General features: G+C 39.5%; 2 protein-coding genes across 9 annotated transcripts in view; one reads left to right on the top strand and one right to left on the bottom strand.

The window, feature by feature from the left end:
- LOC111587111 (low-density lipoprotein receptor-related protein 8-like) overlaps window positions 1–16,380 on the top strand; it is a 108,765-nt gene that overhangs the window by 52,476 nt on the left and 39,909 nt on the right. For all 3 annotated transcript variants that reach the window (XM_023296940.3, XM_023296944.3, XM_023296931.3), the window contains exon 4: window positions 3,824–3,952. In XM_023296940.3, coding sequence (XP_023152708.1) covers window positions 3,824–3,952 — 129 coding nt within the window. The remainder of the gene's footprint in view (window positions 1–3,823; window positions 3,953–16,380) is intronic.
- LOC129347291 (uncharacterized) lies at window positions 9,907–16,345 on the bottom strand. Of its 6 annotated transcripts, none has more exons than XM_055014045.1 (10): window positions 15,309–16,345; window positions 14,961–15,063; window positions 14,635–14,775; window positions 14,357–14,532; window positions 14,108–14,244; window positions 13,793–13,886; window positions 13,366–13,701; window positions 13,121–13,277; window positions 12,899–13,026; window positions 9,907–12,764 (listed from the first exon to the last, which is right to left on the bottom strand). In XM_055014045.1, the coding sequence occupies exons 2-10, from the start codon at window positions 15,055–15,057 to the stop codon at window positions 12,444–12,446; spliced, it is 1,587 nt and encodes a 528-aa protein (XP_054870020.1). In that variant the 5' UTR covers window positions 15,058–15,063; window positions 15,309–16,345; the 3' UTR covers window positions 9,907–12,443. The 6 variants fall into 6 exon arrangements, with proteins under 6 accessions (XP_054870020.1, XP_054870021.1, XP_054870019.1 ...); XM_055014046.1 differs by having other exon boundaries at window positions 15,934–16,345; XM_055014044.1 differs by having other exon boundaries at window positions 14,961–16,345.

Below are 16,380 nucleotides of genomic sequence, written 5' to 3'. Positions count from 1 at the left end.
ACACTGTAGTTTGTTCAGAACTACGCTACAGTTGCAGGTAAATGTCACTACCCAGCCAGTGTAATACAAGGTTCTCTGAGCCTGTTCGCCGCTGTAGAAGCAGTTTTTTTTTTTCCTGTGGGGTCAGGGCCTGGCTGCATCAGCCTTTCCTCACTGCTTATCCTCCCCAGGCACCAGCTGCCTCTCCAGCCTCCTCTCCTCTTCTGTCACCCCTCTACTGCTGCAGGGACTGTCACTTAACAGGGTAGCAATGAAAGGCTGAAATTATACCTTCATTCAAAGCTAGAATCTAATGAAGGCTACTTGTGGGTGGTTAGCATGTCTATGTGCCAGGCTGATATGTCCCTTAGTATTAATTTGTCATGCATGTCAGCTTTAGTCGATAAGTAACAAGGAAACACGGTACAGAAATTACAAAATAAGGGCATCACTCCACTCTTCCTCTCCACTCCCTACACTGGCTCCTTACACAGCTCACTCTTAATTCAATCTATGGCTGTACAGGGCCTCTCAGCTATGACTAATGACCAGCCTGACATTCAAAGAATGTTGCAGTTGTGCATCTTGATCAGTTCATTGTATTTTAGCCCCACAGTGGTGGAATGAAAGCCACCACTGACTGCTCTGTTCCACCCTGATGTCAGGATGACGACAGTCACCGCCCACCTTTTTTGCTGCAGGCTGGACAATCCACCTTTTTAGTCTGCAGCTCAGCACCTCGTAATAACACTTCCACTTGAATTGTTTGGCAAAAGCTGTTCCACTTTTGATGATATGTTGCTGTTGTTTCTTTCAAATGTGACTGTACTGCTGGAAGCTGCAGCAACATGAGCTGCAAGTGTAACGTAATGCATCCTTTATTGTGTGTTTTCCGCTGTGTCTCCTGCTTCAACTGTGGCAAAATGTCACAGAAGAACAACTTAGAAAAAGAAACGCCAACATATGTGAGATGACTTAGCAATAGTGCCATTATTGCATTGTTTGTTCACCAATTTCAACTTTAAAGTGTCCTCTGTCTCAAATGAATGAGTTTAAGGGATCCTTAAAGAGTTTTCTCTCTGCTGTGAAAATGCGTTTCTCATTCGTTTTTATCAATATTTTGAGCTGCCACAATGATACAAGAAATTATATCAGATTTTTAGAATATTGGTATTGGTATTTGCAGCAAACACCTGTTTCAATGCAAATTAGCATTGTTATTCTGACTTGAAAGAAAGTATTTGTTTTATCATATCATAAACAGCTGTGTTGCACTGTATGCATGTTACATAAATGATAATGGTAGTGATACCATAAAACATTAATTTGTGCTGCAGTTAATTAAAACGAGACTATAAAAATTTGCATAAACGCCATTTAGACCAAGGAGAGGAGCATCACAAATGAAATCCTCTGTGATTTAAAGATACTCTGTAATTGTTATGGAAAATATACGACACCTCATTTAATAATTGAAATCATCTGCGCAGCGGATTTGCATGAGATGAAAAAAGAATTAAATTTAAACAGAAATACAGTGTTTTAGCTAATGCGTTTCCCGTATGATGAACAGATGTACTTTGTTTGGAAAGATGGCTTGGCAGACTCCCTTCCTGTCGGGTCCAGTTACCCACAGTGCAATTTACACCTAACATTGATAGTGACAGCATCAGAGATTCTGCTATAACCTCATAAATGATTTTCATTATGCAGCTTGTTCTCACTCATCACACAACAAATGGTCCCGTTACGGTATTGTTTTTCATCTGTAACAATGCTGTCGTGGTGAGCAGAAAACGCTGCTGAATATTAACCAAGATGTGTAGCTGCAAAGGAAATAAATATTTCTGCAGTATGATAATGTTTTAATGCTGCTAAAATGTGCTAAGATTATAGTCTGTCTTATTTTTAAAAAATAGAAATAACAATTCGATGAAAAATGTATCCACACAGAGACTTAGATGTACAATCAGGATACGATTTAATACGTGAAAGGTGGTTACCAGGTGAAAAAGGGAAAGCTAAAGCCAATAGTTAACTGTAATTATCTGAAAATAATGAATAAACAGTTGACATAACCAGCTAATTTGCATAAATCATGTAATTATGTTGGAAACTGTGGGCTGTTTTAGGACATCCTGGAGTTTTCTACATTTTCAGACTGCAAAAAACACCCATGTTAAAAAAAAGTACATACTCCAGGGTGAATACATCTGAGTGGCTCTGTTTGCTGTGTGCTGATTGGTTAAACTCAGAGATGACAACAAGCGCCATTTTTCTGCCCTCTCAATGCCACACTACAATAGCAGTCTTCTCCTCTCACGCACTGCCATCAGTATTGTAAAATTCACACTATAGGCTAACATAACAACCCTCCATTGTTTTATTTCTTCCATGGCCATCGGGCTGAAGTTACATTCAGTTACTGCTATTTGTCATGATAGAAGCTGTTAGATTCTACACCACACTGGAAACAGAAAGTCTGAAAGGGCCGATTACGGGGCCATTCCTGTAAACCTTGCACCTATACTTAGCTTAGCTGAACTCCTAGCAGTTTGTGGCCGTTTTATTGCTCCTGTTACACTTTTACTCACTGTGGGATTGTTTTTCACTGTAATATAAAATCCTTCACCTCTATGGAATCAGTACAACTATATCTAGAGACAAAGAGAACTCAAAAAAATCATTTGTGCAATGGAACAAAGCTATAATGTCGTACATCATGCACATGCTATGTAGATGTAGAAAGATATTTCACCGTGCTGAATGTATCTTCCAGCAACATGCTCCTCTCTATGCTCTTTTTGTTTCGTTTGTTTCATTGATCTGCTCTGTGTAAACACAACTTGTAGTTCATCTGAATAGTCACTGAATTTTTGTCAGTGATAGCTGAGTCAAGCACATTTTTTTTGTGGATCTTGTGCACACATTTTAAATGAAACATGTAGAATAAAGTGATACAGATGAAATATCACAATTTTCAGCTTAGATTTAGTTGATTTCCCAACAGAACTTCAGGGAATACATGATGAGTTCAAGGACTGTTGAAAAGGAAAATTGAAAATGCAGGGTTTTTTTTTTATGGTTTTACAGTTTTTGTGTAATTTAGTTTTTTAAAGACAGCAGAATTTGTTAAACCGCTGGTGGGTTTTTGGGTTGAAATAATGAATAAACAGCTTCTGTCACAAGTGATAGCAGTACAATCACAAACTTGACCAAAATAGCAAAAATTGCACGAAACATTATTATAATAATATCCTTGTTAAAGCAATTTATACTGTTAATTTGGATCATTTTAAATTCCTCATCAACATATTTCTAACATGATAACTCTATGCTAAGTAGATGAATTTGTACTTGACTTCATCTGACCTACTTGTGAAAAAGGTTGAAAACTATTGATCCCAAAGACAATGAAATGGAGAAAAACGATGCAGGTTGACCTCTTGAATTCATTCTGGAAGCCTTTAGGCTGCGCTGTAAGCAAAGATGTATAATTAACAACACGGTTCATATTAAACGCACTGTAATCTGGATCAAACCGTCCCTGTGCCAATTGGAGCAGATTGGCAGGAAAAGGAAGCAGAGGCCCGGGTTGTTCTTTTGCTTTACAGCCAACTGCGCATTTGCCGTATTTCATGATCTTTCTGCACGTCTCTTTAGAGGCGGCCCAGGCACTAAAATCAATTGGCCAGAGTGGTGGAGCTTTGGACGAGTTTTAACGGCATCGTGGGGACGATAGAAATCAAGTCCAGCGGTGTCTTGTAGTTGTTTTTGTCTCTGCCTTTATTGGACCATAAAGCCGCTGTGGTAATCTCCCTATCGCTTTTATCTCTGCCCACAGGCAAACAGACGTGCCCTCCAGAGAAATTCGACTGTGGGGGATCCACCAACAAGTGTGTCTCGTTGTCATGGAGATGCGACGGGGAGAAAGATTGCGAGAACGGGGCGGATGAGGAGGACTGCGCCTCCGGTGAGTTTGTCAGCTGTCAGTTCTCGCACCGTAACGAAATAAATACGACAACCGGACGTTTTTCCTTTTTAGTGCTGATTGCATTTCAAGAGGGCTTTTTAATGTAAATTGCGCCACTGATGGATGTGCAGAAGTGAATGACTTGACAATGCTCACAATCAGCAGAATACAGAGCACTCAGATCACTCCTCTTTTTTTGTATTTTATAAGATTTTATCCTTTCTGATCTCACTTACCATCCACAGGCTTAAGACATTAAAGCACAGTAGGGAACACTCTATATAATTAGAAGGATTTGAAGTGACTTTTAATTTTGAGCCGGCTGCACTCAACAACAAAGTCCCCTTTGATGTGGAATGATTTTTTGGTGTGAAACATCAGATATTTGGAGCTTTGTGATGAGGTTTTGGACGTTTCTGTCATTAGATTTGCAGCCGTTAGTGTTTCCACTGCAAACCCCCTCAGAACCATCAAAAATGACATCACCTCACACTCAGCCAATCAGAGGAACTTGGATTTGTGGCTGCCCCCACCCCTGCAGGGACTATCCTTGCCCTACTTCTGAGGAGCCATGAAGAATCGGCTTCTTCTTCTTCTCTCTCTCTCTCCCTTGCCTCTTCACGTCAAGAAAAATTGATTGAGGCAACAGAGCTGCAGGGGGTGTTGAGTTCAGACTTTGAAGATTGTGCAAAATGGCACGTGGCAGTAAATACGCAGAGGGAGAGGGAAAAAAAGAAAAAGCCATCTTCTTATTATCCTATATTAATGATGTTACTTTTTTTTCCCAGCTTCTGCTCCACCTCAGTTGTTTGTGTGGGTGTTGAGGTTGTGTCTAACTAGCATCTAAGCCATTCATGTTTATTTGTAAATAAATCTGAGTATTTGTTAAGCAAGGAGGCAAAATCAATTTGGCATAAAATTAAAACATAAATCATAGAAATTATATTCTTGAATGTATGTACCTTTACCGGATTTAAGTGCTTTTAATTTGTCCAGCAGTGGTCCACCACCAAATGGCCTGTAAATGACTCCCAGCCTTAAAGTGGCCCCACACACTTACGCCAGAGCAAGCAGTAGTGATTCCATCGACTTTAGATCTAATGCCTTCTTAGCTTCGATGGCTTTTCACTGCACTGTCCATTGAGACCCAGTCTAGCCTGGGCTAATCCTTCTTTCATTCTAATGTCTGTATTGATGCGGCAGTCTTAAGCCTCTCAGCAGCGACACGAGGGCAGGCAGCAGGCCGCCCACCCAGACGTCGGCCGAAATCCCTCTGGAGGTAAACGCCGCTTAGCACGACCAGTTGAGAGCGGTGGACTCCAACACCAGCGGAGCTCCGAGCTAGATAGCATCACAAATTAGTCCCATTAAGTGCTGCTCTGGCCAGTTTATCCAGAGATTGATTGGGCCCAATGCCAATCTGAGAGATGATGTCTAAATCAAGGGCAAGAGGCTTTTAAATGTTACCTCACCGCAGATCAGATCTGAGGATACCAAGCATCGATTCTTCAGTGTTAAGTCCGTGGCTCAGCTCCACTTTAGGCAGTTTTGCAATATGTGATTAATAGCAACACTAATTCAGAAAGTAGTCTGATGTTCATTCAGCTCAGGGGCATAAAGTGAGCCGAATCCATTCATCTTTGAAAGCAGAGGTTTGAATTACATCTAGTTTTCTGACTTTGACAGTAAATAATGTGTAATCTTCCCTTCAATTCTATTTAAATGTCTCCATTGAGACTTTATTTATTCTTTCACCAGTGCTCCAAGGTCAGGCTTCCTCTCCGAGTTTCCTCTACAAATTTCAGAATCACAATCATTTTGTTTTTTCATCAGCACCATTGTATCCTGTTAACAGGGTGCAACTACATACCACCACCCACTCGTGCTACAAATTAAAAACAAACACAAAGTTTATTCTGAAGTTGGAATACAGACTGTAAACAGCACAGGAGCTGCTTAATGGGGCAATGAGTGAATCAGATACATAGCCATCAATAGTAAGGTTTCAAATGAAAGATCACAAATTAAGTGCTTCATTATAAAGAGTCAATATAGAGCTATTTTACATTACATTACATTTAAACATTTCAATTTATTAGCCCCAGGTATTGTCATTATTTAGGTACCTCCACAGTTTATAACCTGCACTTCTGTGACATTTGAGTCTTCATCTATCCTGCAGCTTCTGTTATTAAAACCATGCAAGTTTGAGGACTACTTTGATGTAGTGCAGGCTTTTGAAAAATGAGACCTATTTTCATAGAATAAATGAAGGGATGATGACAGACGAGACATATGAGGAGGAGAAAGAAAATGAGGAATAAAAATGTGCAAACAATTTAAGATTTTTTCACAAAGATGGAGGAATAGAGACTTACATTCACGACCAACCAACCAAGGCGTCAGCTGATAGAGAAACATGAGCGCTACAAAGAAATGAGTGCAGCCAACTCTAGTGGTCTAACTGATCAAGTTTTACACATATTACATCCAAACCAAAAGCAGGAATCTGTTATACAATGAGTGGCAGTCCTTTGAAGAACTTGATCTATACAATACAACACCTATATGATTGTTATGCTGTTTAAGGGATGTTAATGTTTATATTAGTAAGGGTTGTAAATAGAGCAGTGAAATGTATTTTTCAAGCTATTCACTTATTTGTGAAGTTTAAGCTAATTCATTTGATTTTTAATGAGGAAACTTCTTTCAGTTTGGCCTGGGGTAAAGCAAGGTTTATGACTACAGTTGTAATTTTACTGTAGTGGTAATTAGGCTTTCACATGCCCAGACTGTGCCAAAATTAGAACTATGCGTTTATGAAATGTGTGTGCTGACTCTTAAAGAACCAATTTCAAGCATATTTACAGGCTTTTAGTTTTGCTTTTGGGGGGGTCTGCTGAAGTATGTTTGCACGCTTGTAAGATTAAAAAACATTTTTCTCATTCTGTGCATTTCTGCAGCGTTGCTTATCGTTATGTATCTCTTTTAGGACCCTCTCTTACAAAGACCTGTCTGCTCTGACTGGTCTGCTGCTCTGATTAAACTTGGTTACATACCATAACTCAGTATCTATGAGGACAGGTAGAGAGACCTTTTGAAGAAGCAGCTTTAGTTAGGAAATAGTGGCCAAACTAGCAATACGGCAGGTGTTGTGCAAATGTGTCACGTATTGACATAAATAAGTAACAGAACAAGAGCCTGAACATTGAATGATGCATTTCAGGTAGGTAAGGAGCAGCAGTTTCTCTCCTTCTAAGTTTCAAGAGCTTTTACATGCACAAAAAGCACACTAATGAAAAGATAACATGGGATGTTTAAGTGCTGCAGACTGAAGGCTTTAGAGCTTTAGCGTAAAGTTAAGCTGGGGAGACGTTGTGGAAGTTACCAACTGGTCTGAGCATGACTCAGTGTCTCTGCTCAGTGCAGGTTCGCTGTTGGCAAGGAGGCAACCGGAGAATCGACTTCAAAGCAGCATTAAGTCTGCTGTATGTACAGGTTTAGATGAGTGAATGAAGACGTGTGAAACGAAGCAGCGGCACTTATACAAGATAGAGAATAAAGCTTTTAATTAACGCATATGTTTTCAGTTGCATTTTAATCCTGCCAGCGAAATTAACCTGCAAATGTAGTTCCAAATCACCTTTGGGTACAGTTGTAGTATTCCAAAATATGACAGGATCCAAAGTTGAAGTGCCTCATCAAGTGCTAACAGGAAACTAAAATTCTTCTACAGTGTTCAGTAAAACTTTTGCAGCAGAATCAGTTTATTTCATACAAAGTGACTCAGTGACTCCATCACTTTTTCTGGTATAACAGCTCCAGACATGCTGTTTAGACAGTCTAATGACTAAAAAAACTTTTTCTGAACGTCTGGGATCTGCATTGTCTCTTTTGTATTACTTTATGTAACTGATGTTCACCAATTTCTACAACTTTCTAAAACACACGATCTGATATTCGCACCTGCTTAAAGAAAGAAGCCAAGATCGATCTAGGATAGAACTTGTTTTTTCGATTCTTGATGCAGATTTTCTGACACTTTTCCTGTGAGCAACTGAGTGCAAAGCCATAATGTCTTTTTAAAAAAAAAATGTAGTTTTCCAGTATTCAAAAGACTGAATTTCGATTTCTGTGACCTTTTCACCCCACTTCTCAGTGTAGCTATTCCAAGCATCTATTACCATGTTTGTCTTCTGGTGTCGATGAACAGTTCACATACCCGGGCCTTTAACCTCTCACAGTTGCACAGTAAAGTAAACTAACACATGCACCTAACTCCATTTCTACTTACACTTGGTTGTTATTGAATTATTGAGTTGACATGGACTGACAGGTGAATCATTTATTGGACACTGTTGGTGACCCTCCATCCTGCAGCCCTGTCAGCATCCACCAAGGGAAAATCAAAGCAAACTTTATTCCAGTGACTGACGTGAAGTTATGTTCCACTTCAATGAGCCTGTGGCTTTATTTACGCTCCCCGGTTGTCAGAAATGTCCACCTAGTAATAGGTGGTTGTTGGCACTATATATCATAAAGAGCTGCATCTCATAATAAATAATGATGGATGGCTTAAAAAAGTAGGAACTGTCTGAGGTGTCTTGTACTACAGCGTGATGAGAGAAATAGCTGCTGTCAAACAGAGTGTCAGGTTTTACTCGGTTTAAGATTTAAACTCTTTTCTGGGTATCACCGATCAGCCACCACATTAAAACCAGCTGCTCGATGTTGTGTCAGTCTGATTTGAAAGACAAAAGCATGTCTGTGCTGTTGGAGCATGGAAACAGGACACCAGGAGGGGTGTTCTATGATGTCTGGTGTGAGAACATTGAGTCTTGGATCAGTAACATGGTGGATGGTGGGGCCTCTGTGGATCAAGATGCTTAAACAGACTGGAAATTGTTAAATTGAGAGGCTGGGTCTGTGGCTCTTCGTCATGTTCCTTGAGTTGCTCCTGAAAAGTTTTTTTTGCAGTTTGAAGGGGTGCATTGTCATTATTTTGTCGGGAAGTGTCGTCACCAGGACAGGATTTTCTTGGTCTGCAGCAATGTAAAGGTGATACTTGTCAGTGTAGCATCCACAGACGATGGCATTGCAATAAAATGTGTTAATGCTGTGGCTGACCAGTGATTCTGTGATGAAGAACTGCCTACATTTGTTAGGTTTAACTTACGAACTTAAGAGTCACATATTCCTAAACCACAGTCATGGAGTTAGTGCTCTTCACCACAGACGCACCTTAGTTTAAATGATCAATCAATCAAAGTTTGTTTCTATAGCCCTTTACAACAGCCGAAAGGGTGACCAAAGTGCTTCACAGTGAAAAACACTATTAAAAGTAATTCTGGGGACTTTTTAACACCGCTTAATTAAATGCATGATTGCATGATAAAAAAAACATCTAATTTGTTGATTTTGATCAACTGTTTTAAAATGATGACCAGCAGGGACAACATTTGGTTGGATGTTCACTGAACCAGCAGATTGTGTGATGCACTTTAAAAATGAGCATCCTTTTTCTTGTCTTTCATTCTTACACAGCAAATTTGGAAGTGTTAATTCAACTCCTACAGAGTTAATCTCAACACTTCTAAAGTGTTTATATTGGTCCACTCTAGATCGAGTTAAAACAACACTTTTGAAAGTGTTCAACAGTTTACACTGTGACAGAGTTGGAACAACACTCTCAGTAGTTGAAATTTAACACACATCAGTGTTGAATTTACACTATACTAGTGTGTAGTGTTAAAAGTCAACACTATTAGTGTAGTTTTTAACACTGAATAAGGTTTAAACTATATTAACTCTATGGAAAGTGTTATAAAATTCTAATCTAAATAAAAATCTTTTATTATTTAGTTTAAAAGTACTACTGGGAATCAAATAATAACCCCCAATTTTACTCCCAAAACAATGCATGTCACTTGACTTTACAAAGAAAACAACACAAGTTGCAGTTTGAATCAGCCTGTATTTCAAACAAGCACACCACATAAAAACAGCACTGCTTTGCAATACAACACAGGTCACAAAATATGACAGTGTGGCACAATGTATATTTTTTCACACATCTCATTAGAAAACTGTTTGTCATAGGGTCTGTGATAAATCAGTTCCTTAACTGGGAAAACAGAAAATGAATCTGCTCTCTCATCAACACAGTATGCATTGAAATGATCATCAAAATAAAGAGTGTCCACTCTGCAAGTCAAAAGGAAAGCTTGCCCATCATGCACAATGATGTTGGTGATCTTTCTGAAAATAGGTATTTCCATTTTTGTTCCAGTACAAATAAACATACCAATCTGATATTCTGTTCCATAGTTCTTCACCCAATTCGTGGTTGACACTTCACAATATAAATTAACATCAAAAACAGAACTTAAAACCTCACCTCCCTCGAGGCGATCAATGGTTTCGTTTTTCACTGGACCAAACTCAAACCTCTGAAAATTAAAATTCTCCCAGTGGTAAGCTAACTGTCTCTGGTGTTGTTTCACCAATGATTTTGTGATATTTTTGAAATTTTTCACTGATCTTTTGAAAAAGTTGTGTTTGGCCTCAAACCTCATGCACCATACATGAAGGAGTGGACCTATTTTTCGAATACAACGTGGATAATGTAGCATGAAATGATGCTTTGGAATCAATCTTTTTTGTGAAAACAAACATTTAAATAGCTTATGGTGGTCCTTAATCAAGTGCTTCAAATAGTATGTCATACCGTTAGTTACAATGGGTGAAAAAACTATATTCACAATCTGAATCAAGAGGAGGAGCAGATTCCAGTAACAGTTATTTCTTTCCAATACATCACCAAAAATAAGAGGAGTATTTCTTACAAGACACCATGACTGAATTGCATTTAATCCAAGATCCTTGCTAGCCTCATCCATTTTCAACCCACTTGGTCTATTTTTTCTCTCAATATAACCATAGTTGAAAGTTTGGATCCTCTGTGACAATGATTCCAAAGACAGATACTTCTGGTTTACAAGGTACTGAAAGACAAGTTTGAGTTCGTACTGTACTACACCTTCAAGTAAATCGTGCATTATGTCAACTGCATAGTTGTCAGAGGTGTGGAAAAAATGCAATGTATTGAGCAAGCATGTCTTTTTGACACCAAATGTGGAACTCAACATAGGATTTTCATGTAGAGCTGCACAGTGTTTTGCATGGATTTCCTTTGTACGAAAAATCATGCCAGGGTCATCTTCAGTAAAGACAGACTGTGACTCATCCTTACTTGTCAAACAAAATCTACAGAAATATGTAGCACTGAAGGACTCAACAAAACCGAACAGTCCATGTAAACCTAGGTTGTCACCCGTTACTTGTATAACAGAACCAAGTAATGGTGAGTCTGAGAAAGGCACCTCAATTCCTTGTGTTTCAAGTATTTTAAGATCGTCAACAAGAGGCTTTAGGATCTCATCAAACCCATAAGTCTTCAGATCTTGTGAGTGAAAGAGTGCCACAACATGTATATTCATCAACACAGAATTATATTTTGGGGGCAGGTTCCTCAATATAAAGTAAATACAACCGAGTTTGTGAATACCTTTCTTTGAACCTAAGGGATTTGCTGTCTCAAACTCGTCAAAATAAAGTTGAATCTGTAGAGCATGCTTTTTCTGAGAAAACAAAATGTTACTCTTGAAGTATGAACCATCACATATGTCTTTATAAATGCCTTCTTCGTGATGTTTGGCTTGGAAGAAACTTTCACATAATTCAGTGTTCTTGAACATTGACTTAAGAGTTCCCAGGATGGGTGTGTACACAAATTTATCTGTTACAGGGACCTGACAGTAAACGCCAGTTGTTTGATCTCTGCGAACATCAAATCGCACCCCAAGAACATATTCGACAGGCTCAACAATTTCCCATTTGTCCTCAAAGAACTTCTGACGTTTTACTCTTGTGTTCAAGGATGAGAAAGGATTTCCTAGTTGATCAAAGCACTTTTCCACCTTCTTTTCCAAATCCGTACCTTGAATTTCTGAAGAACAGCTGAGAACTGCCTCTCTTGCTTGTCTATTAATGTCATTTACAAGGTCCTCCATGGATCCCACCATTGCTTGGACTGTGCTCTCAGCAACACCAGATGCTTGCAACTGTGCTACAACAGAAGCACACATGTTTAACACATGATCATTGTCAACAGAGAGCTGGGTAGTTGTTGGAGAGGCTTTGGTGACTGTCTGTGAAGTTGAGGGCTCATCAACTTCATTCTGAGTGTCCACATTGTCAGCAGTATTAGTCACAGCAACATCTCTGTGGAAATGAACAAGATGCTTCTTGAAACCTGAATAAGTGCAAAACAAAGAAGAACATCCTGGCTGTCCACATTTTAAGCGTAATGTCTTTCCAGGATATAGACCATGGTGAAGTCTTAAATGCTGACAAAGCAGTGCAGAACTTTTGTGGCATGCCTTACAGACATAACAAAGAAAAATATTTGCATCCATGGATATTTATCCCCTCAAGCATCATGAAAAAATCTTGCTCTTAGTTCCTTGACTCTGGGAGTTTCCTTAGCCTTTCCGATGTCAATGTTAAAAACTGTGGTTTGGATGAACGTATAGAAGTTGTAGAGGGATTCATGGTAACTGACGCTGAAGATGAAGTGTGCTTTGAAGAGCTCATCGAAAGCTGCAAGGGATGTCTGTGCCTTGCAAGGGATGGCCTTGTGATCAATGATGACATAGTATCTTTGGATGCTGCTCTTCTTTTCACCAACACCAAGGAGGAAGGGCTGGCCCGGCTCCACACCAGCAAGGAAGGTTTCAACACTGGCTCCCATCTTGAACAAAACATAAAGAATTATGAGAAAATATGCCGTTGTTAAGTTCAAATGTCTACCTAAGCAAATATAAAAAGTGCTTCAACCCAAGAAGTAGGATCATCAGAATAATTGCAACACTACTATTTGCATACCTGCAAATATCTCACAACATGGTCAACAGCCTGGCATGGGCTGATTTTAGCACTCTTCTTGTGGCCTTTGGGGGTGGGAGGAAGCAGGTGAACCAACAGAAGAATGCTGGACAGATCACTGTCCCAGCCTAGGGGAAAAATAGGAGAAATATTAGACTCATTCACATCATAAATAATTGAGACATTTCAAAGAGAAGAATGAGCCAAGCTAACCAGACCCACCTGAGTCATGCTGCAATGACATGAGTTCTTCAATGTGCTCATTAGAAGTCAGTTTTTTGCAGTCTGCCAGGATTCTAGGCTTGAAAAAGGTAGGCCATTTTGCCAAAAATCTGCCCGACACTTCCTCTCCAAACATCATGGTGAAGTCTTGTTCAATCTACAGGAAAACACACACTGTATACTCATGCACCTTAAGCATATACTTTGAGTAACAATTCACTTACAAAAGAAGTTGTCTTTCTTACCAAGCCAGTGATGTCGAGGAATCGTGGGAAGATGTCAAAGACTGTCGAAGAGCACTGCTGATCTTGAACCAGTGTTTGACGGTACTGAAATGTGGCCCTCATTCGCTCTTTGATGGCTGATTCATCAGTTGAATGTTTCAAAAAGGATATTGCTTCATGACAGTGCTCACCAAGCAGCTGCTTATCAGTGCAGAGAACATCCCTCTTTCTCTTTGGACTATCTTGATAGGTTGTGCTTGTGGAGCATCTCTGGGGCTGAGCTGCAGTGTTGCGCTGAACAGTCTTTATCCTCCAGGCCAAGTAGCCAGATCCACTCTCTGGGTCATAGAAGTGTTCCTGTAACATTAAAACAATAGATTGTTACATAAATTCCAAACATATTACTGGTCCATAAATTGACATACAAGTTTTTAATTTATAAACTTACATATCCCTTGTCCGAATATGGATCTCTGAGGCTGGGAAATAGAGAGATGATGCCTAGAGCACATGTACTTCGAACAGAGATGGGTGGGCTCCTCCTGAAAGATAAACATGGCATTGCTACAACAATTCAGTGTTTAAAAGATACAAATTTTGCTTTTTCTTGCTTCAGTTAGTAGCAGTCCCTCAAATTTAGTTTTTGTATAATGTTTTAGCCTTAAAACATTGCTTTACTGATATGCAATCCCTTACAATGAGTATGCTTGTTTTAAAAATAATTTCTATATTAAGTAAAGAACATTATGAATATGAAACTTACCCATGAATTTCAACCATGTTGGCCACAAGAAGGTTTACCAACTTTCTCCTTGTGCTATCCATCAATGTTTTCATTTTGTCATATTCATCCAAAATAAACTGTCCACCTGGTTTAGCCTTCAGAGCATTTCTCACCATCTAAAAGATAAAGAATAATAGTTAGAATTATCCATCACCATCAGTTTAACTATACAACATCTTTGTGTCTGATATCTGATAACTAATAGAATTTGTTACAAAAGCAACACACCTCTTTTGCTGATTCCCGTTCAGCATGGGTTCTCCTCCCTCCGTTTGTATGAACAATCACTGTTGCATCTGATGAATCAGAGGATGCTAGCGAGGACACTCCTGACACTGACCCAGATGAGCTGTCTGACATGGGTGACTCCAGCGAAGTATATGAAAGATCATGCTGAAGTACAACTGTAAACAATTTTTTACCAAATGTAAACACAAAATAAAAAAAAAATCATGTGTTCTCCACAATATTCATTATACTCCTTCCCTAACAAGGTTGAGTCTCACCTGTTGACTTTTCCAATGCCACCCTAACAGTGAGGTTCCCTGCCTGCAAGAGCTCCTCAAACACATCTGCATCAACTTCTGTCCCTGATTCATCTGTCAAGTGCAGCTCAGTCTCAAGTGGAAGATCTAACTTTTGAATAACTGATAAAAATATTAGATTTAGAGCAATAGAAAAAATACAATAAGAACATTACCTGGCATTTTCCATGCTTGTTTTTGGCAGGACATGGCTAACATAAACAAAATATTCGAATACCACATAAATTCAATAGGTGTTATAACATGTAGCCAGAAACGTTGTGGGCTGTATGAAAAGTGATGCCAACCTTTTTGAAGAAATGTGTTGAAATCATCATAGCCATCTTCAGTCTCAGCCACTCTGACATACTTCTGTGTTTCACCAAATCGCACCTTAACCAACATGATGCACTATGAAGAAAAAAGGACAAAAGACATCCACACTGTGCCATCATTTACACTATGATCACCATGGATGTGTAGAGGCAGGAACATTTTGCCTAGCTTTACTAGACTCTGAGTATTCGTTTTAAGTTTTAGCATTACTTGCTACCTGGACGATGGGAGCCACCAGCACAGTGACGTGCTACTGAAGCTTGGCCTGCTTGCTAGAATGACGGCTCGCTAGTTATTCTGCTATAAACACCCACACTTACCCGTAAACAGCGGTACACTATCAACTATGCTCCGTTAGCTTAGCAAAATAACGTCGCCCTGAGACATAAACGTGGCAGCGACGTTAAGATGCACAGCTACGTAAGTGGTATTCACCAGCATGTGTGGCTGCGGTAACGTTAGCTTGAAAAGTTAGCGTTTTTTAAACTTAAAATGTTTTAAACGAAGCAATGCTTGGCGTGGCTGGTGTGGTGGCCCGGTGTGTGGAGGTGTTCCTCCGGTGGAAGAATACAGCAGGAAGTCTGCAGCAGCTGTCTCGGGCAAGCAGCAGCAGCTCAACCGAACCCCCACCCCCGCTCCATGTAATGCCAACAACCATTCGACAAGACTAGATCAAAGCTAATTGCACTCCTCACCAACTTGACATGGATTTGATTGTCGAAATGACAAGTGGCCTTCAGATTTTTTTCTGGGAAATATTTGGTTAACCTGCCATGCACGTGTTACATCACTTTAGCAAACTCTGACCCCTTACAAAATGTGCAGCTGTGCAAATGTAGCATGTTAAACAAATGTGTATTCATGTAGGTTACACATATGTTTGTATATTTATCGACACTTGTGTGCAAAAGCGACAAATAGCATACAACAATCATGCTAACTTACCTTGCCGCGATGTTAGCTGCAGACAGGTTTCAGCGACACCTATTGTTGTCACAAATAAAATACTATTGCATAGAAGTGTTATTAATTAAACGTGCCGACATTCATTTAAGCGCACAAAGATCCTCATTTGTACAAGGGAAAAGACAGTTGTGCTCCGCTGCAGCCGCTCTATCCGTCCCGCTCTTTAGGCAAACACGTCACAGATACGTTGGAATGCTGGGAGTTACTCTATTAAGTGTTGATTTTAAAATCAACACTTTACAGAGTTGTTTAAATGTAACTCTGTGTATTATCACCAACTCTTTTGAGGGACTAACTCTCAGGTAGTTGAATTAAACTAAACAAGTGTTGAACTGACACTGTATTTTTAACTAGCAACACTAACACTGGAATTTTAACACTTTTGAATTTGCTGTGTATGCTTTCGTGAGCAGGCTCATGCTTAAT

Source organism: Amphiprion ocellaris, chromosome 10 (genome assembly GCF_022539595.1).
Source record: "Amphiprion ocellaris isolate individual 3 ecotype Okinawa chromosome 10, ASM2253959v1, whole genome shotgun sequence".
Lineage (NCBI taxonomy): Eukaryota > Metazoa > Chordata > Actinopteri > Pomacentridae > Amphiprion > Amphiprion ocellaris.
The sequence above is the reverse complement of the archived record's forward strand: the minus strand, read 5'-3'. Positions and strand labels throughout refer to the sequence as shown.

Coding starts and splice junctions, on each gene's coding strand:
- LOC129347291 (XM_055014044.1), bottom strand. CDS start 15,057: ATGTTGGTTAAGGTGCGATTTGGTGAAACACAGAAGTATGTCAGAGTG. Junction 14,776..14,960: donor CAACACATTTCTTCAAAAAG/GTTGGCATCACT, acceptor TATTTTTATCAG/TTATTCAAAAGTTAGATCTT. Junction 13,887..14,107: donor AACATGGTTGAAATTCATGG/GTAAGTTTCATA, acceptor TTTATCTTTCAG/GAGGAGCCCACCCATCTCTG.